At 41.9% G+C, this 24537-nt stretch overlaps 1 protein-coding gene across 5 annotated transcripts in view; it reads left to right on the plus strand.

The window, feature by feature from the left end:
- Nucleotides 1-24537, plus strand: part of CREBBP (CREB binding lysine acetyltransferase) — a 95250-nt gene that overhangs the window by 60355 nt on the left and 10358 nt on the right. For 2 of the 5 annotated variants that reach the window (XM_014252602.2, XM_014252604.2), the window contains 17 exons: nucleotides 687-879; nucleotides 989-1042; nucleotides 2235-2359; nucleotides 2941-3129; nucleotides 4553-4972; nucleotides 5576-5755; nucleotides 5983-6169; nucleotides 9971-10089; nucleotides 10218-10457; nucleotides 10942-11030; nucleotides 15844-15924; nucleotides 16629-16685; nucleotides 17910-17987; nucleotides 18484-18551; nucleotides 22691-22841; nucleotides 23598-23744; nucleotides 24108-24221. In XM_014252602.2, the coding sequence (XP_014108077.2) occupies nucleotides 687-879; nucleotides 989-1042; nucleotides 2235-2359; nucleotides 2941-3129; nucleotides 4553-4972; nucleotides 5576-5755; nucleotides 5983-6169; nucleotides 9971-10089; nucleotides 10218-10457; nucleotides 10942-11030; nucleotides 15844-15924; nucleotides 16629-16685; nucleotides 17910-17987; nucleotides 18484-18551; nucleotides 22691-22841; nucleotides 23598-23744; nucleotides 24108-24221 (2492 nt within the window). The remainder of the gene's footprint in view (nucleotides 1-686; nucleotides 880-988; nucleotides 1043-2234; nucleotides 2360-2940; nucleotides 3130-4552; nucleotides 4973-5575; nucleotides 5756-5982; nucleotides 6170-9970; nucleotides 10090-10217; nucleotides 10458-10941; nucleotides 11031-15843; nucleotides 15925-16628; nucleotides 16686-17909; nucleotides 17988-18483; nucleotides 18552-22690; nucleotides 22842-23597; nucleotides 23745-24107; nucleotides 24222-24537) is intronic. The other 3 variants (XM_005522821.3, XM_014252603.2, XM_014252605.2) reach the window with 3 other exon arrangements.

Genomic DNA, 24537 nt, shown 5'->3' on the forward strand with positions numbered 1-24537 from the left:
ACTGTGACTGTCTTATTGGATCTGTTGTCAGTGTGGGTTGAGTGAAATGGATTTTTCATCTTGTACAGATGTAGTGTTTACTTGTCTCTGCCTGTGGACTATTTTTCACTGAATTTTCTCCATTCCTTTGAGGTTTTGTCTGGTTTTGTTTATCCCTTGCCATGATTGTTGGTAGACTCTTTAGGAAAAGAGCAATTCCTTTCTTTATGTAAAAATTGATCTGTCCTTAACATCTGTCTCCTGAAAGTTTATTCAGTGTAACAGTGTGCTGGGAATATCTTTTCCTTTTGTCTGTGGATTAGTGGAAATGTTTATTATGAAAATAACATTTAAAAATCATGAACACTTAGAAACTAAATCACAGCTTCCTGGGTTTTGCTGAAGCAATAGAGAACCTGCAGCCTTCTCCTTTGTCTGCTAATTTACTCAGAGTAGGTATGCAGGGTAGCCTTAAAGCAAGTGTGATTTCTGGAAGCTTTTTTTTTTCCCCTTTTCTGCATTAAAGCAGAAAAGGTTGTCTTAATTTACAGGATTTTGAAAAGAAATATTTTTTTTTTCAATTAGGCAAGTGTATACATTAAAAAAAACCAAAACAAAAAAAAAACCAACCCAAAACCAGATGATGGTATTCAGGTAGACTGAATGAGTTTTTCTCCTGCTGATTACTCTTTGTTTTCCCCTTTTAGGATGAATACTATCATTTATTAGCAGAGAAAATCTACAAGATACAAAAGGAGCTTGAAGAGAAGCGGAGGTCTCGTCTCCATAAGCAAGGGATGCTGGGGAACCAAGCAGCCTTACAGACCCCCGGGCCCCAGCCCCCAGGGATTTCCCAGGTGGCTGCTGCCATGGGCCAGGCACAGCCCGTCAGGCCACCCAGTAAGTGCTGCTGGAGCTGCTTCTGCTTCTCAGGAGTCTTTGGACTCAATTTAATCCTGAGGTTGTTTTTAAAACTGGTTTTGCTGACCGTTCTTGTGTTGTGTTGCAGATGGGCCTATGTCCATGCCAACCGTGCCTATCAGTCGTATGCAGGTTTCTCAAGGTATCTGTTTTCCTCTCTAATTGTAATTTGTGGGTTCAAAATAATTGTTGGAGGGAAAAGCTGATCTCACATTGGGGTTTTTGGGTGTTGGGAGGGAGGAACTACTAGGGCTGCCTTTTTTTTAGCACCATTCTTTGGCGTTGCTCTGTGTGTCAGTGCAGTGTTAACAATATGGATCCAGCACTTTGCTGGGGAGTGGGAATTAATTCAGTGCTTCCAAAGAGAGGACAGCTCAAGCAAGAATACTGTGGATAATCTCATTTAAAACACTGTAAAGGGGGAAGGATGTTGGCATGTTTTCATCAGTTAATTAGCCAAAAATACACCTGTAGCTGGAAACACAGCACATTAGTCCTAAAATCTGTGTAACTAATGATAGCCTTTCTTGGTTTCTGATGGAAGGTGCATCTAAAAAAGCCTTGGAGCTTGTTCACAGCACTTGTCATTACTCACTGAGGCTGCTGTGAGCTCATGGGTGTTTTTTTTTTCCAAAAAACAAACCCATGATTTTTAGGTGCTGCAACTTCCTTAAAAAAAAAAATGTCCTCAGCTATTTTATTTCTTGGTTCAGAGTTAGTACTAAGTCAAAATTAGTGTTGAAATGTCCTTGGGAAATTAAATACTTTTAAAATTCATTTGAATAGGAGAACAAGTTGATAACAAGTATAGCTCCATAATTACAGCTTTAGACAAGTTTTTTGGAGGGATTCAATTTTTTGTATGAAAAGCACAACCCCTGTTAAAGCATTTTGCCAGCTTTTGTCCTGATTTGAGGCTTGGAGTTGCCTTCATACATCCCATATGTATTTTTATCATATTTACTTCAACCATTTCAGTGAGCCCTGAATAAGACATTGTTGTTTCAAAGCAAATGCCTGATTTTAGGAAACCATCGTAAGGTATTATTTATAAATAGCATCCTGTCTCTGCAGATCATCCAGCATCCTCTGCAGATCATCTACTCTTCATCTTTTGCATTTAATTTTTTTTTTTTAAGACACCAAAAATTGTATTTCACTAGTATTGCTCTAACTTCTTGCATCCTAATTTGTCTGTTAAGTCAAATAACTAAAAGATAAAGCGCAGGGCAGTCGAATTGCAGTCGTAATAACTGTTAATTTTACAGTAGAATATAGATCCATAAATTCTGCTGACTTGTTCCTAATGAGTTGTTTTGGGGGTGCATTTGCAGGAATGAATCAGTTTAACCCCATGTCCATAGGGAATGTACAGATGCCCCAAGCACCGCTGGGACCGCGGGCGGCGTCTCCGATGAACCACCCGGTGCAGATGAACAGCATGGGCGCCGTGCCCGCGGTTCGTACCCCTTCACACCCTGCTCAGCACAGCCTCAGCCCACCCCTCACCTCAGCCCCTTTGAAAAGGCCAAGCCACAGAGCAGGGCTGCAACTTGTGGGCAAATTTCATGGAAATGCAGCGAGTCTGACAGGCTTTTACCGAGGCGTTTGTTTGCGATATTTACGTGTTCCAAAAACGCCGAGCAGATCTTTAGAGGGGCACGTGCCACAGGTGCAGTAATCCCCAGCAATCTGTGGAAGAGCATCTACTATCTTTGCAGTATATAAACCTTCTTTGTTCCTACATGAAAACGTGTTTTTATTCTTTGGAAAAACAAAAACATTTTTAGTTTCCCTGGATTATCTCTGTCACCCCAGAGAACAAAACAGAGTTAACACTCTGAATACTACCTGTTAAAAATAATGAATGCTGTGGAACAAATGCTGAAGTTATAGGCATATGCCCACTTCCAGTTAGTATAATTAAGTCAGTTTTCCTTTTATTTTTTTTCCTATCTTTTGATTGATTTCAGTGTATTTTCCTTTGTCCTGCTCCGTAATCCTAAATGGTAATTAGTTAATCTGGGTGTTAATTTTCAGATGGCAATGTCTCCTTCCCGAATGCCTCAGCCACAGAACATGATGGGAGCTCATTCCAACAACATGATGGGTCAGGCTCCTACCCAGAACCAATTCCTGCCCCAAAACCAGTTCCCAGCATCCACTGGAGCTATGAATGTGAACAATGTGGGCATGGGTCAGTCAACAGCCCAGGCCGGGGTGGCACAGGTGAGATGGATTCTCTAAGATTTATTTGCTCTTAATTATTTTCCTCTGATTGATTTACTTTACTTATATTTGTTTATTTGTCTTTGTATATCCATTGTTTGATGTAGTCACCCCAACTTTGGGGGCTCCTGGGTTACATCTGCCTTCTTCAGAAGCTCTTACATAACTTATCGACATCTGTTAATGGGGGCGCAACGCCCTGCAATTCCTGATTTAAATCCCTTAAAAATGCATGCTGACGAGATTTATAGGGGAAATATCAGAAATCAGTTTATGGGATGCCTATGAGCATATGTTTTGTCTCTGTGTGGACCCAAGTAGCTAACTTTAAATCTAGAATTATAATAAAGTGGTTGGGCAAGATCTTCTAAAATTTGTTTTTAACTTCTTTGCTTCTGGAGAGAAAATTGTTGGGTTTTTCCTGTAACATTTTTCTGTTGCAGTAGTGGTCAGTGAAGTAGCAGCTGTGCTTATGATGCCAAGGTATCTGCTTTTCCAGAGGGAAAGGCTTGTTTTTTAACTCAGAGTCCAAGTAATTTAGGCTAGTTAAAACCTCCAGAATGCTGAGAGATTAGTTAGATCAGGTTATGAAGGGCTCTGTCCAGTCATGTTTGGAATATATTCAGGATGGAACATCTACAGTTCCATGGGCCCTGGCTCAAGTGTTTGACTGCCTTTGTGGTGAACATTTTTTCCCCAATGCACTTAGTTCCATAAAACTGCCTCTGTAAAGACAATATAGAAGTGTGTTTTAAATTTGAAACCTCATCTGCGGGAAATTAACTGATTTGTATTTCTAAGAGTAACATTTACATTTGGGGATGGAGTATTCCTTTTTATCACCAGTTATCTGATGCAATCTTCAGTAAAATGTATCACTTAAAGGTTTAAGTACATCCAGAGTACTTTATTGTTGCTGCTCTGAAAAACAAATCCCAGGTTTTCTGAAGCATCTTGAGCAGTTTAATTAGAATTAAAAAGAAAACAAAAAGACTTCTTAGGTCTTGCTCTGTACAAAAGCAGCCTTAAATGTGTTGACCTGCCCTCTAAAGCACAGCTGCCTCAGAGTCCTGGCCTAAAAATGGGTATTTGCTCAAAACCATTTTGTGTCAAAGCCTGACCTTTGCCCAGCTAATGGCACGATTTAGAGGCTGCCTGTGGGTTTCTGTGTTACTGGGATTGTGAGGATTCCCTCTCAGTGCCAGTGGAATTAATGCAGGATGTGCATGGCACAACTAGGTCTGGGAGAAAGGTCCTTGAGAGCTGATGGCAGCGGTGACAAAAATTGGAGCAGTCACTTGCAGCAGCAGCATTGGTGGCTGATCTGCTTTGCACTGACAGTATCCTGTCAGAGAAGGCTTCAGGGCTGTGATTGAAAGGATAAGTGTGATTCCAGGCTCTGTAAGACTCTTTCTCTCCCTAGCAGGGGCAGGTTCCCAGTGCTGCTCTTCCAAACTCCATGAACATGCTGGGACCGCAGAGCGGGCAGCTGCCGTGTCCCCCGGTGACCCAGCCCCCCCTGCACCAGACCACACCTCCCGTGTCCACTGCTGCTGGGATGCCACCAATCCAGCACCAAACCCCCCCGGGAATGACTCCTCCCCAGCCAGCAGCACCCACCCAGCCATCGACACCGGTCTCGTCCTCGGGACAAACTCCGACCCCGACGCCAGGTTCTGTTCCCACGGCCACGCAGACCCAGAGCACCCCCACGGGGCAGACTGCGGCCCAGGCCCAGGTGACACCGCAGCCACAGACCCCTGCCCAGCCCCAGTCTGTGCCAACCCCACAGCCAGCCCAGCAGCAGCCAACATCTGTGCAGGCACAGCCACCTGGCACTCCAGTAAGTACCAGCCGGTCCCCTCTGCCTCGTGTTGTGACATCCCACGCGTGTCCCTGTCTGTAGCACCATGTCCTGAATGTATAGAGCCCATAGCTGTCCACAGCAGACCAGAGGGTTGGTTAGAGATGTATAAAATGCGTGTGTTCAGATGTTCTCAGCATTGTGTGAAGGAGGGGGGGTTGAATGGCTGAACTGCTCAAAGTAAAATCGGCAGCAGTGCTCAGAAAGACGAGGTGTAACAGGCCTAAATGCTCTATTTGGCCGTAATCAGAATCTTTTTTCATCCTGAAATTTGCATAGTTTTTTTTTTCCTTTTAAGATACAGCCAGGGCAAATGCACGTTTCAAGGAATGTACAGTGTTTTACTGGGCAGGTGTTTTCTCTGTAAAAGAAGCCTCTTTGGGGCAGAATTCTTCCTTGGCTTCTCCTCTGTAAAGCAGAGCTATTAAATGTGTAATATCAAATCTTGGCTACAGTGACCTGTATCCATGTTCTGCACTGTTGTAGAATATCATCTCATGTCTCTTTTGTGCTGTTCATTTTTAGTAAAGGAAAATACTTCTATATATGCAGTGTCTTTCTTTTGTACTGTTTTTACAACAGCTATCCCAGGCAGCAGCTAGTATTGATAACAGGGTCCCCACCCCTGCCTCAGTTGCTAGTGCTGATACGAATTCCCAGCAACTAGGACCAGATGCACCAATGCTAGAAAGCAAATCAGAAGTTAAAACTGAAGAAACTGAGCCAGAGACTAGTGAGACACAAGTGGAAGCTAAGACTGAGGTAAATGAGATTCTCTACAGCTTAACTGAAAGCAGTGATAGATATAAAAGCACTTAATGATGTGTCTGACTCGGTGAGCTAAGGGGCGAGAGGAGGGTCGTTACTGCAAAGTAACTCCTGAGGAAAGCCATGGATGGAAAGTGCTTCAACAGTCTCAAACTAATATTTTGATGGCTGAAGTTTGGGTTGTAGATGTAACAGTACCTCTCGTTGCGTCCTTTCTTAAGGTGGAGGAGGATTTACAAGGATCTTCACAAATAAAAGAGGAAACAGATGGAACAGAACTGAAGCAGGAACCAATGGAAATTGAAGAAAAGAAGCCTGAAATGAAAGCAGAGGTTAAAGAAGAAGAGGAGAGCGGCACTAATGGAACCACTTCACAATCAACATCACCGTCTCAGCCCCGCAAGAAAAGTACGTGTATGAAAACCAAGTTCCCTTGTGTACTTGGCTTTCACTAACATTTGTTTTCCACGGTCTCAGCTCCTGCTGGGAGGTCTGGTTTGCACTTGTGTTTCCAGCACTTGGAGCTCTGGGAGATCAATACTCTGTAACTTAATATTGGAAGTAGGATTCCTTTAATGTTACATGAATCAGGTGAGAAAAGCAAGTCACTGTGCCCTTGATCTCAGCAGTGCCAGCCCAGAAGGACCAAGGCAGTAAGGCAGTGATTGCTGGAGGAATTAAATATGTAAATCCCTCCCTGTACATCTTGGTGCTCTTTGAGGAGAGCTCAGTGTAGATAAGAGTGCTTTCAGTAACCAAGGATATCCATCGCTTCTCTTTCCCTGTTAAGAGGCTGCACACACCACCTTTATCCTGAGTTTTGTCTGTCAATTTTCTGAGAATCAGGCACTTGAACTCTCCTGAACCTGTGTTCCTCCTAGGCTGGACTGCTTAACATTTATTTTAGAGTCCTGTGTTTTCAGGACTTGAAAGTTTTCAGTGTAGTGTTCATTTGCTCAGCAGTCTCTTAAATTAAGCCGCAGTGTCAGCACAGATTGAGGTGTGATTGCATCTGTACTCAAGAAAACTTTGTGGTATTGCAGGTTATATAAATGTTTGGGTGCCTTGTATTAGTAAGAATAAGATTATTAAAACAGAAATATATTTCTCTGCTTGCAGTGCAGGCTTTGTGGCAGATTGCAAGATAAGTTTTTGGACTCAAAAACCTTCGCAGTTTTGAGACCTCTGTCTTTTGGCATCTGCTTTATTGAGGTGATGTTTTCTGTGGTTAGTTTTTAGTTTTCAACCAAAGGGAAGCTTTCAACGTGATGCAGCTGTCTAAAAAATCTGCATTTCCTTGATGTGCTTTGGGCTGCATTTGGTTACTAACCATAATCTTCTTGTAATAAATCACTATAAAACACATTTCCCTGCAGATTGATGTTCTCAGCTGGCAGCAGAGTGGGGCACCCAAACGAGAGCGCGCTGCAGAACCAACTGGCAGAGCCTTTTCCAACCCAAATGTAACACAGGGAGTGGAAAGCTTATTAGTATTTCTGAGCCAGTGATATTCCCAGTGGAAGGAATCACTGCTGCCTGGTAGGAATGTGCTTGCACAGGGAAGGTTCTTGCAGAGTCAGTTCAGGCTGGGTCACCACATATTCCAACTCCTCCTTCGGTGACACAATTTTATCTTGGAACTTTTGTCACTCAGTAGCTGTGCAGTGCAAAGCACGTGCAGTGTGGGCAGGTACAACCACAGACTCGAGTTTAAACGGTGACATTTTCTCAACAAGGACTTTGTTCAATGTTAATTGAGCATTGGTATTAAAATGCTGAATAAACCAAGAGGTATTGGAGAGGAATTACTGCCGAGTGTGCTGAAGGGACAGGTGATATTTTAAAACTACTCAAGAGACTGATCAGGAGTTTTACATGGGTTGCAAAAGTATTGGGAATTCTTCCTCATTCCCATGCAGGCAGATTCCTGAGGGCCATCCCACAGTGAGCTGGGAACATAGCAGGCACTAAGGGGAAGTGCCATGGACTGTGTGCTGTAACTTAGCAAGCAGAGCCTTATTTTGCCTTTTTTTACAAATCTAATGTGAGCAGGAAAGGGAGGTGGTGTTTCCTTGCCTCTTCCCTTGCATTCTGAAAAAACCCACTATAATATTCATTTGGGCAGCTCCTGTCTCCTTGTAGGTGGCAGCTTTAGTTTGACCTTGAAGATGAGTTTTACTGCTTTCTTCACTTCAAGACATAATGGAAAACTTGCAAGAGCTTGGGTTTGAGGTGTATTTGTGTGTTGTCCTTGTAATTTCAAAAATATCTTATGTTCCTTTGTGAATTTTCTCTTTAGCAATCATAAGCAGACTTGCCTCTATTTGAAAAAAAGCAAAAAAATTTAAAAAGGTAGCATTGTACTCTTCTTTGGTAGATAATACGTCATGGTGAGTCAGGCAAAGATCCCATTTTCTTTTTACTGCCCACACATCCAAGACAAAATGGGATAACTGGATGCCAGCTCCTTACAAAGGTCTTTGAGCTACTGGAGGAGAACTGAGAGCATTTAATTTTGGAAAAAGAAGAGAGGGAAAAACAAAACTTCCTTGTAAAATCCATGTACGAGGAGATGCTATGATCAAATGTGCTGGTATTAGTCATAGTCCTTAGAGGCAGAACAGCTGAAAGCAACTTAATGTTTTTAGGTAAAGTAATAAATTGAAATAACAACTGGATTTTTGTTTTGATTTCTTTTCAAATTTCAAAATACAAGTGGGTTATAATCTTTATCAGTAAAGATAATTAGGCTTTAAGGAACTTGGCAAAAGTCACACTGGATCTCTGTAGTTTGAGTTTAAAATAAGATTGGATTTACTTGGAAAGATACTGTAGCTTAGTGGTGTGTTATTCTAGGAGAAAATTCTAAAAGCAGTGTCAAACAGGTAGCCAGAATAGATTATTAAAAGGTACTTTTTGACCTTTACATTTCATTAAATGAAATAATTGAGATTATCACATACTATCTGAATCAGAGCAGTGGAGATTACTGTTCCTCATTAATGGAATTTAATATTTATTTCTGTTCTTGAGAGTCCTGTAATATAATGTGTAAGAGTTGTTTATAAAACTTGGGAGTCTATAGCAGGGGAAAAGTGCCTGAATGTATGGTATTGATAAATATGGAAGAGAATTGCCATTTTGTAGGGACTGAGACTGTGGCAACAGCTGAAATGATCATACAACCAAGGAGTAGTGTCAGCTTAATTTGTCTTTCCTCTTTTTTGTGTGTGCCTACTCTTTAAAATCATAGATTTTGATTTAAATGTCCCAAAAAGCAATTTATATCATACCAAAATACCATTTGAGTGAGAAAAGCAATGATCAGCCTCAAAGGGGTCACTGAGCCCTGTTGATTCAAGTGCTTTTAGCAGAATTAATTGCTCCATTTTATTGGTGTCGTTCTCATTTCATCCAGGTAGATAAATATTAGATGCCATCCTGCTTTCCTTAGTTGTCTTTTTTCTCAATGATAGGCATTCTTCCCTATTTAAAGACACTGTTCCTAAGGAAATAAATGTAATTACACTGCTCAAAGAGCTCTCCAAGTTATCATTATTTTTCAGAAAATGTATTGCCTTTTTTTGTCCTTGTCAGCCACTCCTGAAAGAATCATGGCTGTTGCCATGCCACTGTTGCCAAGTGGTGGCATAGAAATCTGGAAGTGTTAACACTTTCAAAATCAATTAACGATCCATCAGACCAGGACTGTTTGTACACTGTGGCCAGGAAAATCCCAGTGCCAGCTCTCAGGACATCTGGTCACTCTCTGTAGAGCTGGCTCCTCATCCCTGCCCATTGCAGTGGGTTTTGCTGGAAAAGGCTTGGAAATAGCAAACAGGGTTAGAAGGGAGGGGAGGGAAATTATGCTTAGTCTCTCCTTTGAGGAGAAAAGGATCATTCATGTTGAAACAATTGATTGAATTTGATTCTGTTTAAGTTTTGAGGGGTTTTTTAATGCTCAAGAATATGTATCATTATGGGTTAGAGCTGTTCCCATCTCCCTATGGAAGAATATCTCTGATATTCCCTTGGGATCTGAGTAAATACAAGGCTGTGTTTGCCTGTTGGAAGTGAGGTTTTGCCTCTCCCCAGGAAAACCCTTCGCACAGTTTTAGTTAACGTATTTCTTTGGGGTTTTTTTAGGGGAGTCAAGAGATTAGGAAACGTGGAGGGCACTTTTGTAACCTTTCTGACTTCCATTACCAGTTTTCAAGCCCGAGGAGCTGCGCCAGGCTCTCATGCCCACCCTGGAAGCTTTGTACCGGCAGGACCCAGAGTCCCTTCCTTTCAGACAGCCTGTGGATCCCCAGCTTTTAGGGATTCCGGTGAGTTGGCATTAAAAAAAACCCTATAAAATATCTTCCTGTTTCATCTTCACCCACATAAACATTTTTCCTTTCTTTCAACATATTGCAAACCTCTTAAAAACTCAGGGCTTTGCATGTCTTGACAGGATTATTTTGACATTGTGAAGAATCCCATGGATCTCTCGACCATCAAGCGCAAGCTGGACACGGGGCAGTACCAGGAGCCCTGGCAGTACGTGGATGATGTCTGGCTGATGTTCAACAACGCCTGGCTCTACAACCGCAAGACTTCCCGGGTCTACAAGTTTTGCACTAAACTGGCAGAGGTGTTTGAGCAGGAGATTGATCCAGTCATGCAGTCCCTGGGCTACTGCTGTGGGCGCAAGGTGGGTGGTTCAGTATCCCAGGGGGGATGTTCTTCCCAACTGCCCAGACAATGTTGAATTCTGTCCAGTCTCCAGCTTTGGGTACTCTTTATTTTAAAAATGGATATAGTGGATGGAAAGGCTGCTAAAAGTTTGGCTTTCTTATAAATGTGTTCAGGGCTAAAAGGTTGATAGCAGCTCTGCTCTTCTGTTATTATTGTTATATTTTTTTCTCTCAAAGGGACACCTTCTTTAGTTTTAAGTAATATTAAAATACTTCCCCGGTTTCCCATGTCCATAAAGCAGAGGTCAAAGGGCCAAACTGCTTTTAGAGTTAATGGTTGTCACCAGATTGAGAGAGCTGTGCTGGTACATTCCCAATAGCTGGAAAAGTGTGGTGGCCATGGCAGCGTCCTCTGATAGCCACAAACATCAGGTTTGTTTTATAAATCCCTGATAAGCAAAATCCCTCATTGTAAAGCTGCTTTTCTCCTTTGTTTTGCAGTATGAGTTCTCTCCCCAGACCTTGTGCTGCTATGGCAAGCAGCTGTGTACAATTCCCCGGGACGCTGCCTACTACAGCTACCAGAACAGGTAAGTCCTTGAATCCAGGTTCTTTCCCTTACTCAGGAACTGAGATCTCTTTTGAATTCTCTGCACATACAGAGGATAAGGAGGATTTTTAACTTTTGCTTTCCTTTGTCAGCTAAATCAGGGAAAAACTCTTTTTTTTTTTTTTTTTTTAATCTTTCCACGCTGTCCTTTTGCAGGTGACTCTTTGTTTTCTGTGCTGCAGAGTGAGGCACAGTGTTCCTTAGTGCTTGCTCTTAGCCAGGCTGCCCCTTGCAGTGCTTCAGTGCAGGTCAACTTGTCCATGTTTTCCATAAAATGAGGGGCAGGGCTTGCTGGAGGGAGAAGGGCAGAACTGCCAAAAGGCACTGGGAAATCCTGTTACCTTGCTCTGGGAGAATTGTGAAAATATGCAGGTTTTTTTTACAAGTTAGTGCCAGAATTTGCCAGGTAAAGGGTACAGTGATTGATTCTAAGACTTATGTTTCCCCTTCCTAGTCAGTGCTTAATTATATTTAAATTAGCTTGGAAATAGCATTAAAAACTACCCAGAGATTCCATGAGAAGCTGTGAAAATTAAAATTTCTCTTATTTTTTAATGAATATTAGGACTTGGTGTTTCTATTATTATTATTAATAAACAATTGTTAGATTAATTTTCCATTTAATGCATAAATCACCAGTGCTAAAATCACAAAGCAAACTCAAAATTTGGCTTTAATTTTGATTTCTTAGATGATTTGTGTCTTCCCCCCCCCAAATAAAATGCACAATACAAATGGGCTGAGACAAAAGCTTTGTTTTAAATAGGGAAAAGGAAGTAATGAATTGCTTTCCAGAGGCTTGGCAGCCTCTAAGCCTTGCCAGCTGTGAAGTCACAGAACCAATTCAGACTTCCAGCACTTGTATTTCATCTTTTTGGGCCACCCCTTCTCTCCAAAAATTCTCTTGAGAAGCTTTCAGCTTGTTGAGCCCCACGCTGGAGCAGCACAATGTGGGAGAGGAAAATGTGTCATCCCACCTTGTGTGGGGGGCCTTGGGTGGCCTTTGAGAAGCAGAAAGTATTGACAGGCAGGAAAAAATTCATGAGCTCTCATAAAAGGTTTTATACAGCCACTGTGGACTTTGAAAAGTCGGGCTGAAGAGAAATAAAACAATTAAAATGTATTTAAAGAGACAGTTCAGTCCTGGCATTGGGGAAAAATAACCCTTAAATACCATCACTGTTGGTAAAATTTAAAATACTTTTCATATTCTGCATCCATGTTATGAATTCTGTATTTGGAAAGAATAGTAACTTCAACAAATTGATTTGAAGAAGGGCTCATTCTTCTTTCAAAACTGCCTTCCCAATTTAAGTTTGTGTTAAATAATTTGGATTATTCCATGGAAGGCAATGTTGGTCACAAGTAAGAAGTGCAGGTGGATGGAGCAGAAAGTTCCTCTGCATTGGGGGCTGTAATATTCCACTTTTCTGCCCATTATAAACATGAAAGTCCATTTAAGTCATATTTTTTCTGCTCATCCATTTGCCTTGAGAAAGGGGTTTGTGATTTGGGATTGAATTCAGGTGGAGTGTGAGGTTTTCTGTTTCAGACCCACTAAATGAAGTGATGAATGGGGCTTTGGATTGGAGCTTTTAAAAAGGCATTTCTAAAGATTAATCACCATATTGTTTAGTAACAGTCCATTTTGCATAGAAAGCCCCCATTCATCAGCTCTAAACCACTCAAATTTCCTGGGACAGTGATCTTCAAATCTTAGATGTTCCTAAGCAAAGTAATAAATAAGTGAAAAACAAATTCCATGCTTCCAGCAGATCTTTAATTGGTCAAATATTCTTGAATTTTCTGTGTATAGAACAGGCAAAATTGGATGCACTTAAAGTCCAGTGTATCACATGACTAAATTAAAACTAAGAATATTTAGGCACCGTTGAATAAAAGAACTCAGGCACTACAGTTCAATCATTAAGTTAATTATTTGGTATAGAACTGTTTAGATTCCATAATAAGGTAGAAATTTAGGTTAAAGAGTTCAGAAAATGTGCTGCATGTGTGAATTATCCAGTTGAGAAAAACCAAGTGGTGTTTCATGTCAGTGCTGCCATCCAGTTATGAATTTAGAATTGCCTTTACACTTAATTACAGTTGAGAATTCACCTGTTAATGCTGAGATTGAGCATTTTCTGGACTTTGGTGTTGAACCATAATGTTGCTCTGTAATAAACAGGAGTCACCTGAACAGTCTGCATTTGAAAAGCTTCCCATGTTTGATGTGCTGCAATAAATACATTCCTTGGGGTTTCTATGGCTGCTGTAACTAGAATATTGTATGTTTTTTATGGGTTTTGCTGAATAGTCATGGTGACATGCAAAAGGCAGGACTCTGATTCTGAGGGTCCATATCCATAATAAGTTACAGTTATTGCTTCACCTTGGTTGTTTTATGGACAAATGTTCATGATCTTTAGGTGATTCATTTTCACTGTACTTCAGTTTTTATTTCCTCATTTTAATATCATGGATTAAAGCTTAGAGTGCTTTGAAAGCCCATAAATTATTCTGAAAATGGATCAGAATTAACCTTTTCTGGGACTGCTTAAATGTTGCAAATTATTAATAGGAGCCTTGGCCATGGATTTTTCTGGCCTCACTCTCCTGTATTTGGATCCTCCTGACTTTCAGTCCTTCCCAGTCTGACTCTTAAAATGCTGAGCAACTGTGTTAGTAAGGAAAATAGTGGTGGGAGTTTTTAATTTAAGAAAAAATTGAAAGAAGCACATTATAGGGAAAAAGAAATGGAAAAGGATATAAAATTCTGAACCTCTTAGGTTTGGTTTTTTAAAAAAATCATCAGCTACTATGTTATCAGTGTAGGGCTAGTGTGTGAGGGGCAAGGGGAGTCAGTGGAAATGAGATGTGCAGTGTCTCCTCTCTAATAACCACAATGTATTTATCATCCCCAATGGTAACAAATTAATGAAATACATTTGTTTTCCCCCTGGCCTTGCTCTGTCGCATTCTCAGCTCCCAAATCCTGGTTTTCCTTGGGAGGGGGATGTGTTTAATCCCAGTGGAGCTGCCCCAGGGGATTGAAGTGGGGTTAGGGGCCATCCTGGCAGTGTTTGTGAGGCTGCCTTAACTGGAACCATCCCCTTCCCCTGGCTCCTCAAGTAGCTCAGGAGTTTCCAGGCTCCTGAGCTGTGCTGAGGGGACTCAGGGAGGGCTCCTGGAGCATCTCCCCTGTCCAGGATGGCCCTGGTGTGTCCCAGCAGGAATTCTGATCCATCCCATTCCAACAGGGCCTGCCGGTGCCTGTTGCTGTCTCCAGGACAGCCGAGCCCAGGAGGTCTCTGTGGGATCTGGAGGTGTCTGGGGTGTGTATGAGGGGGCAGAGCTGCCACACTGATCAGAATCCATCCTTGACTTGTTGGTTCATTGTGCCACTGAGTCTCCTTGGTGCCTCTGACACTCCCCATCCCCACAGCTCCGGTGTCTGAGTACTAAACCTGCCTCGTTCTGTGCTGCCATCGCTGCTTCCACTCTCTCACTCTCCATAAAGCTCCTTTATTTTGATGATCCTTTGTGGCCTTCCTGCATTTTAAAGCTGTGGCCTCTCTGTTACCTTTGTTCATGTGTGAATTCATATCCTTTCCAAACATTTAGCCTCTTTTTTTAATTTTTTTTAATTTTATTTTAGTGACCCTGACAACTTTGGTTCCAGTTCATCTGAAACAAACAACCAAAAAAAGCCCCAAAACAAAAAACCCAGCACCCCCCACCCCCCAAATCCATGTAACTTTTACTTTATTTTATTTTTTCAAATGCAGATTGTATTTTCATAGAGTTGTATTCCAGTTTACTCAGCTTGGTTTGGTAAACTGCAGAATTGTTTTTGCTGAGTATGACTTGGATTGGCTCTTGGTCTGGTGACCAAAAATTGTACCTAGCCTTATATTCAATTTGTAAAGCTTAATTAATTAATTCCACTTCTTTAATGTACCTGATAAATATATTGTATGTATGTACAATATTTCATGTTGTTCACATATATACATATATTGTATTTATATAGATAAATGGCTGGAAACTCTGACCCATAATTGCATTTCTGTTAAATGTTTGTCTAGAGTATGGATTTGGTTTCATTTATATGAAAGAATATTAGCTGAGCAATTGGTCACATTTAATCTTACAGTCAAATTTTGAATTCATTGCTTTTATAGATTTTTTTTCTAGTGTTTCTGCTTTTGCAGTTTTGACTCACAATCAGTAAATACTTTCAGCATATTTCCTAATTACTTAAATCTGTAATAAATGCATCCTTAAAGCTTGTTGACAGGTTCCTTTTTACCCAAAGGAAACTCGATCAGTCGCAAGCCTGGAATCAAAGAGTTTTGATTTTGTTTTTTTCCCTGAGCCATGCAAATCAAATCCAAATTCTTAAATTTGAAGCCTGTACAAATGTAGCTCTTTGGTGGCTACTCCATGAATCCCCCCCAAATTTGGAATGTGAGGCCCAGCACTTATTGCGATGTGTGAAATGAGACCGAATGCTAATCTGTGCTTTGCCTTGGCTTTCTGCTCTGTGTTGTCTTGGTGTTTGCGTCTTACCTCTTACGTCTGTGCTGTTTGTTCCCTCCCCTGTTCTCTAATCCTGCCCTCCCCTCCCTCTGTGCCTCCTCATTGTCCACACTGACCCATCAATCAACCAACAACGTCCCCCCTTCCGTCGTGCTCCTGGTGATCTGCCCTGCCCTGGTTGGTGGCTCCGTGCTTGGGTGGCTGTGTTTGTGCTGGACCAGCTCACCCAAATATGGCCTTCTTGCTGACAGGTATCACTTCTGTGAGAAGTGTTTCACTGAAATCCAGGGGGAGAATGTCACCCTGGGTGATGACCCTTCCCAGCCTCAAACGTAAGTCTCTTGCTTTCCTCTGCATCCTGAATTTTGGAATGGGGTGGGGGGAGGGTGTCCTGGTTTGGGAGTAAAACCCAAATCCCTGTGGTGGTATCTGGGGGGGAAGTGCTTTGTTCCTTCCTAACAGGAGATTCTTAGGGACAGGATTAAGAGCTGTTGCTGTGTTGGGTCTGTGTCCAGTGCTGTGTCCAGCTGAGCTGCCCATTCCCAGGGTGGCAGACCCTGGATAATGTGTTTGGAGGGGAGCAGTGGAAGTTGTGTCAATAAATGTCACTAATCCATCACCTTTTCTAATGGAAAACTTCCATCTAATTCTGATATCTCACCTTTTGAAGCACAGCTTATGTTTCTAAAAGCAAAGGCTTGCCTTTAACTTGGCCAGAATAATCAAATTTGAGGCATACAAGCTGGTTTGGAAGGTGGCTGCTTTACTGACAGTAGCTTCCCTTGTTCTTTATTATTTTAATTTTATGTGTAGACTTGAGTATCTCTTGCTTTTAATTTACACAGAAAGTGAAATGGGAAAAATATTTTCTGTAGCTTAAAATACAATGGACTGAACTGCTTGCTCTGACCAGAAAATAAATACTGAGGTGCTTTCTTCAGACTTGAGGTTCGCTGCAATTCAGCAAAGCATGATATTGTCTGAGCCTCTGATGTGAGGGTGCTACTGAGTTTTCATATTAACTCTTTGTCTCTAGAACCATCTCTAAGGATCAGTTTGAAAAGAAGAAAAACGATACCCTGGATCCAGAGCCGTAAGTACCAGGCTGTTGTTTTCCTTCCCAAAATCTCGCTGCTTCCACTTGTCCTTGAGCCAGCAGGGCAGAAATGGGGCAGGGAGTGAAGAACTCTTCTGTTCCTCCATCCCTGTCCAAACAGACTGCAGAATCTTTCCCTGAAATTCATGGCACAGCCCCCAAAGTGGATGTGTGATTTGATACCCCAGGGGACCACGGGAGCCTGTTCCACAGACAGTTCCTGGTTCAGTTGTTTGGATAATTCCAAGGGTGTGCCCTTGCCAGGCTCTGCACAGGGCTGGGCATGGCCCTCTCTCCTCCAGAGCCTTTCACCCTGGGCTCTCATTCCTGGGGCACTTCTGCATTTCCCTCTTGTGGTTCTAAACCACATTTTTCCCTTCACTGAGTGCTGAGCCCACCCAAAGGCCCCAGGGTACCCTGTGTTACCCTTAGGAGGTTCCAGGGAAGCCCAGCTGAACTTGTCAGGAGCACGGGGTTGCTTTCCCTGCAGTGGGATTTTATCATCCTGCTCCATCTTCTCTGGCAGTTTGAGGCACAACACATTTTGATTCCTTGGCTTATCTTTGCAAATTCTAAATAGAGCTTCTCCCCAGGCCTGGAAGGCTGGACTGAGACAGACCCCAGTGCATTTGGTTTCTTAACCTGCGCTGCACTCTGGACCAGGAAAACCTCTAATGGTTTTCCCATCCAAAAAAAGGATTCTGGTGTATTTTTTTGAGCAGAAAACAAAAGATAAAAACAAGGCTACAGCAGAGCCATGCAGACAAAGACAAGTTAATACATGTTTTTTTGGCAGGGTGGTTCATGAATGACTAGTTCTTACATTTACAGTAAGTTGAGCAACCATTTATTCAGCCTGTGGTTGTTGCAGCAATTGAGAATTAAATCTGTGGAGGTATTGTTGAGGATCCTGTGAAACTGGGACTCTGCTTAGAAAAGGATAGAAAAGATCCAGAAAAAGTTGTGCATGACAGCCCATTTCAGATTTTTAAAGCAGCACATTTTGCAATTTATATATAGGTATAGATGTATATATATAACTTGCACGTGGACTGATACATGTACATCTGAATCTATTCTGAGTATCTTAGATGTAAATTGGACCTGGTGAAGTTGATTCAGTTCTTAGCAGAGGCTTGGCAAATCCTTCTTTCATGCTGAATTCTGGGAAATTACTTACCTAACACCAAAAGTAATTTGCTGCTGTTTTTTTCTCTTCAGGTTTGTTGACTGCAAAGAATGTGGTCGGAAGATGCACCAGATTTGTGTGTTACATTATGATATTATTTGGCCTTCAGGGTAAGAAATGTTTGTTAGTTTTTTACCCCTTGTATAATGAGACCCCTTGTATAATGAGTAATTTATGTAATTAAAGACTTTCTGCCTTTGTTCTTTAATGTGTGGCCACAGCCTTTTAAAGAACTGGGTACAAAGGGACAAAGCATTTCTAAATAAAATGCATTTTTTTGATGTTTGGGGTCTTATTTCAGTATATTCAGATGAAAATGTGTATATTCATCCACACAGATTTGTGTGGTTTCTTTCTAACTCTTAACCAAGGGCAGCTGGCTGGAGGGGAGTTTGCCCAGAACACAAATGCAGGTGTAACTGCTTGGCAGAGTTAAACCAGCTCATAAAAGCTTTAAATCCCTCAAAAATGGAGTGAAATAAGCTGTTCAAAGCCAGAGAAAAATATATTGTACTCTGACATTTAAATTACATGTTCAAACATTGGGTTTAAGCTCACCAATAATGGGTTTATGCTAAATTTTTGGCTTTTTTTTCCCCTCAATAGGTTTGTCTGTGATAATTGTCTGAAGAAAACTGGTAGAACACGCAAAGAAAACAAATTCAGTGCTAAAAGTGAGTTTGGTATTTGTGTTTTTATCTTCATCTTCTCCCTGCCACCCCTAATGGGTTTTTGATTGAGACTTTGTGTTGTCATGACAGACAGCACAGGAACATTTGCAAAATGGGGAGCAGCGTAGCCCGAGGCTGTTGGAATTTTAATCAACGTTTTAAAGCCCTGCTGTTTGTGTTTGTGGTCAGTCTTGTTGCTGCTTGGTGTGTTTGACATCTTTGTCCTTGTTTTTCCAGGGTTAAAAAGCAAAAAGAGGGACAGATAGGACAGAAGGAGCACAGGGCTGTGTGTGCTTCACTGGCTCTGTTCAGCCAGGTTTCCATGCAGTGTTGGAGCTGTAATGAAATCATTGTCACCTCTGTGCCCTTCCAATAACCTGTAGGAAACAAATTGTGCTGCAGTTCAGGTGCTGCTGCCAAGCACCAAAGTGTGGGAAGAGCTTTTCCTGCCTCCAGAACTAGTGGTGGCATAAGAACTGAGTCAAGTGAACAAGGTGCTCTTGGCAGTAACCATTGCCATGGTCTTGTAGATAGAAATGGGCACTGAAGAGAGGCCAGGAGAGGCCAGGTCAGGTCATCTCAGTGTCCAGAACCCTTCCACAGGATTGTCTGCAGGCACTGGACATCAGGAAACATGACTGGGCTGTTCTTATTCATGCAGGTTAGGTGGGGGAAGAAAAGGGGCTGGTGTTGGAAATGCAGAGTCAGTGCAGAGAGCAGAAAAACAAAGTGAGTTTAGACACCAAGGGGGTGATCCAGGCACTTGAACAAGCAGAACTTGCAGGGACACTTGAATCCTCCCTTGTGCTTCCTTGATGCTTAGAAGTTCTGGGCATTACTGGGTGATGTGCCTGCATGAGCCTGAATCTTTCAAATTGGGATAAAGGCAAGGAATTGCATTAAAAATGTGAGTTCTTGATAACTTTGTGTGTGGTTGATTGTGTAGCAGGAGATGTGAAGGGGGTAATTTGCAGGTGATGATGTTGTGTGAGGCACGGTGGGTTCCAGTAATCAGAACGGTCTCTGGAGTAACCTGATGCACTCAAGAGAGTTTTGTTAAAGAGGCTTAAATTAGTCTCATTAAAGATAGATTAAAATTGGAGGAGAATATTAATAAAATGATGAAATCCAACTGTAGTTTTAGATACCCATTTTAAATGGATGTCTCTTCTGTTCTATGCTGACTTTACAGCGTTATTGATGTAAATTTCCTTAAAATAAGTGTGATTCCCTGGATATCTGCAGGGATATCACAGTTGTTCTGTGACTCTGGTTAAAGTTTGAGTAAGCAGCTATTTAGTTCAACGTTCTGGGTAGGGAAATAATGGTGCTTTTTTTCCTTTCCTACTTCTCCCTGTCCTTTCCCTGCTGTTTGACTGTCTTGTCTTTCTTCCCTGAGGATCTGAGTCCTGCTGCCAGCTGTAATCCACTGGTGGGCTTGGCTCTGGAGATCAGCTTTCTTTAACAGTGCTCTGGTGGGAATGCAAGAGCAGGGAAGGGAAAGTCTGTTCTTTTCATCAAAACCTTGGTCTTGCTGCTGACCTGAAACCAAACCTAAGCAGTGAAAGTCTGAAATATTAACATGCTCCTTCTAACATTTACTGCCCAAGTTGCCATCAATAGTTCTCCACTCTCTCAAGCATGATGGCACAACTGCTGCTAACCAGGACAGCACATCCCTCAGCTCTTATGGAACACTTATATTCCTAATGTATACTGAATAAAATTGGTTACCTTAACTGATAGCCTGCCAAATATAACCAGTGTGCAGCTGGGTTCTGCTGGAAAACCCTGAACTTTTGAAGTATATATTTTGCTAAGAAAATCTACAAATACTACCTCACCAGTAGCCAATGCAGAGAGGTTAAAAGACAAAAGATATCCTGACAAAGAATTCCTCCAAAGTAGTTTCCTGACAAGAAGTCACAGTAGAGCAGGAGTTGGACTTTCTTCCTCTCTGTCCAATTACTCACCCACTAACAAAGGTCTGGCCATTGCTGCTGTCACAGACCTGTGCTGGAGGTTTCTTCTCAGCAGTGTGGATGCCTTTTTTCAGATTTGCACTGCAGTTTTCACTGAGCTTTGAGCTTTTATTAGAGGTGAATATGTGAGAACTGTCCAAGAACCAAAATCCAATTGCTTTCTAAAACAGCTTTCACGTTCTAATAGATAAAACAATTGCAATAGATCCTTTCTTTACATTACATGTAATTTTAATGCTGCCTGTTTCTTTTATCTCCTTCTCTGGTGTTTTTGGGTTTGTTGGTTTCCAAGCTTTAATGCATTGCAGCTTGAGGAAGGAAGCAGATATCCCTTGGTTGCTTAGCGTTGGGAAGATGACAAGATGAAAACACAACAAGACAGTAGAGTTAACTCCAGTGGCTTTCTAGAAATGTTCCCACTCATCAGCTGAAGTGGAGCCCTTTCTTCTTTTTCTGTTTGACTTCAGAGAAATCAACAAAACACAACAATTCCCTCATAAAGTATTTGTGAATTTCCTTAAAAGTCATCCCCCTACAGTTACATATGGAAAGGCCAATACAGTGTGTTGGAATGGGAAATCCTGGGAAAGGCTCGGTGTGTTGGAATTGGTATTTTTACTTGCCTTTAAACTTCACTTTTTAATTCAAATTATTAATTACTCCCAGGTAAATGATATTTAGACTGTGGTGTGCTGGTTATGACCACAGAATCTCACTGGACAAAGGGACAAGCTAAAAGATGTAAACCAAGATTGCTGCCTTTGGCAATTTCTGTAAACTGATTATAATTAAACTACCAGAGGGCAGGGATGGATGGGATATTGGGAAGGAATTGTTCCCTGTGAGGGTGGACAGGCCCTGGCACAGGGTGCCCAGAGAAGCTGTGGCTGCCCCTGGATCCCTGGAAGTGTCCAAGGCCAGGCTGGACGGGGCTTGGAGCAGCCTGGGACAGTGGAAGGTGTCCCTGCTATGACAGGAGGTTGCACTGGATGAGCTTTAAGGTCCCTTCCAACCCAAACCATTCTGGGATTCTATAAAATAAAATTTTAAGTGTATAAATCCCTTAGAAAGCGAGATAATCCTTTGAGTATAAGTGAGCTTTTTCCCCAGTATTGGAGCCCAGAGTAATTTTTAGCACAGATACTTCACTGCAGAATTCTGTGTGCAGGCTCAGGAGTCAGGGAAGAACCAAGGGCCTTGTGTCAGGAGCCAAATATCAACTGAAAAAAGAAGTAACAGAGAGCAGAAAATTAAATGTATTTTTTTTAAATGAGCATCTGTAGATTACACCCTCACTTTGGAAAAGATAGCAGATTGACCATAAAGTGAAGTAGAAATATGAGTGGTAAAATAAGTACAGCAGGATAAGAGAAATAGTCATAAATCTTCAAGTCAAAACAGTGAGGTCCTTCTGCTTTCTTAATTTAACCCAAAATCATCACGATTTCTGTAATTTGTTGTGGATTTATTTGAAAGCCATCACATCCTGTAAGAGCACAGACCCAGCTCTTCCCCACAAAAGCCAATTGTGAATGTAAAGATGGAGTGGGGGCATCTGGGCAGTCTGTGGACTTGAACTCCCCAAGACCTCCATCTCTGGGCAAGGAACTATTTAACCTTGATGTGCAGATTGCTGCAACTGCAGTCCTAAAGCTCTCTGGAAAAGAAAAGCAAAAGCAATGAAATCTCCATTGAAGTCAAAAGGCTTTTCATTTCTGTTGATTTGCTTTGCTTCGCTTGAAAAGGTGTGGCATGGAGCCAGATCTGTAAAGTGATGTAATCTCTGTCAGCCAGCCAGAGTGGGGCTGGGAGGAGTAAACATTTGCAGGGTTCATAAAATAAGCCTGAAATTGAAAAATGCTACGTACAGCTGCCTTTGGTAGTTCACTTATGGGGTAATTGGGCCACTCCAGTGGGTTCAGCTGCCACGATGGGGTGTGGGAAGCAGGGGGGGTTTTGCTCTTGGGGAAAAGCACGGATGGGTTTGCTTCTCTTAGTTTTGACTGTATAAATAAAACCATCCAGTTTTCATATGGAGGTAAAACAAAAGAAATAAAAAACCTATTTCCATCCAGAACAGAAAGCTGAAAGAGCTCTCAAGCACAGTGACTGCTCCAATGTTGACCTTTCCATGGTTGTGTTCTCCCCACTCCCTTCCAGGGCTGCAGACCACACGTTTAGGGAACCATTTGGAAGACAGAGTGAACAAATTCCTGCGGCGGCAGAACCATCCTGAAGCTGGAGAGGTCTTTGTCAGAGTGGTGGCAAGTTCAGATAAGACGGTGGAAGTTAAACCAGGAATGAAATCCAGGTTAGTCCTGTTAATTATAACTAATGCAATCTTTTTTATTTATTTTATTTTAAGGCCTCCTTGTGGGGCTATTGTAAAATTGTGCCAGTTTGCACCTTAATGCCTTTGCACATTTTTGAAATTTGGGTGAGTTTAGGATTATGAAAGGTTAAAACATGTAGAGGAAGTGACTGTTTTGGGGGCAGTAGGGACATCCTTGCTTATGATACTGGGACTTTGTGTCACTACAACTTGAGACACCACATTTTGGTTACAGAATTCATATTTTGGAGCAGTTGCTGAGATTCTGCTCCTTATTCTTCCTTTGTTTCGTTGTGTTTCTAGAAATACCTCAGCTTTCAGGAGTGATTTTTAATTTGTTTCATTATAAATGAGAAGCTTAAAAGCTTTAGTCTGTGAAGTATTTTGGGTTAAATTCATAAAAACTGTGTTTATGTGACATCACTTCATACTAACGCATCACATTTTCTGCTCTGTAACCTATTTAAAGGCTTGTGGTCTCTGAGGATATTCATGTACTCAATGCTGGCCTGTTCAGTCCTGTGTTCTATATGGAAACAGTCTTTCCATAAATTTAGAGGAACAGAACTCCCTGTTTTACTACAGCTCTGATCTGACCCCATTTAACTCCTGCATAAAAATATTCCTAAGGAGTTAAAAGTAAGGTTGAAAATAATCCCCTCGTTCTGGTAGGACGCTGCTCTAATAATTGGCATTTTGTTTGTTTGTTTTTCCTACTGGTGCCCTTTCCTACAGATTTGTGGACTCTGGTGAGATGTCAGAATCCTTCCCTTACCGTACCAAAGCTCTGTTTGCATTCGAGGAGATCGACGGGGTGGACGTGTGTTTCTTTGGGATGCACGTGCAGGAGTACGGCTCAGATTGCCCCCCTCCAAACACCAGGTACCTCCTGGGGCATCTTCCCTGATCCCCTGGACAGTCACTGCCAAACACAGACATTTGGGACGTGCATTTCAGTTCTGGGGCACAAATCCCAATAGGACTGCAGGTGACTTTGAAGGGAAAGACAAATATCACAACAAAAATGTTACATTTTTTGGATTCTGCTTTTAATTTTGCCTCTCAATGTGTATTCTTGCTGTCTTAAAATAAAATGCTGCCCCTCTTTCGCTTTTGAGGACTGCTTACACCACATAAAGATGCTTAAATATGCATTAATTTGTCTTTCTGCATGTGTAGAAGTCAGCTGTCAGTAGACACAGCAGTGTTCAGGCAGGCCTGAGTGTGTCCCCTCTCTCCCTGCAGGCGTGTGTACATCTCCTACCTTGACAGTATTCACTTCTTCCGCCCCCGCTGCCTCCGCACCGCCGTGTACCACGAGATCCTCATCGGATACCTGGAGTACGTGAAGAAACTTGGGTGAGTGAGAGCTTGGCAGAGAAAGAAATGTGGGTCTGTGGTGTTTCCTTCACTTGGGGTAGTCTCTGCTTCCTCCTGACCTCTCTGAGATGTGTGGAGCGAACCTCTCTTCTTCAGTGGAGGGAGAAACTGGGATTTTGTCACTAGGGTGGATTTTATAGTTGGGATTTTTAAACTGACAGCACATCATTCATTTGATCAGAGCTTCACTTGATGTTTAAGCTTAATTATTGTATCCCCAATCTTATCCCTTGTCAAAATATGGGTTATTGCTTCAACATCTTTGCTACAAAGAAAAAAAAATTAAATTTCAAAC

Source organism: Pseudopodoces humilis, chromosome 18, assembly GCF_049639895.1.
Source record: "Pseudopodoces humilis isolate 2021_Gansu_Grassland_sample_001 chromosome 18, ASM4963989v1, whole genome shotgun sequence".
Classification (NCBI taxonomy): Eukaryota; Metazoa; Chordata; class Aves; order Passeriformes; family Paridae; genus Pseudopodoces; species Pseudopodoces humilis.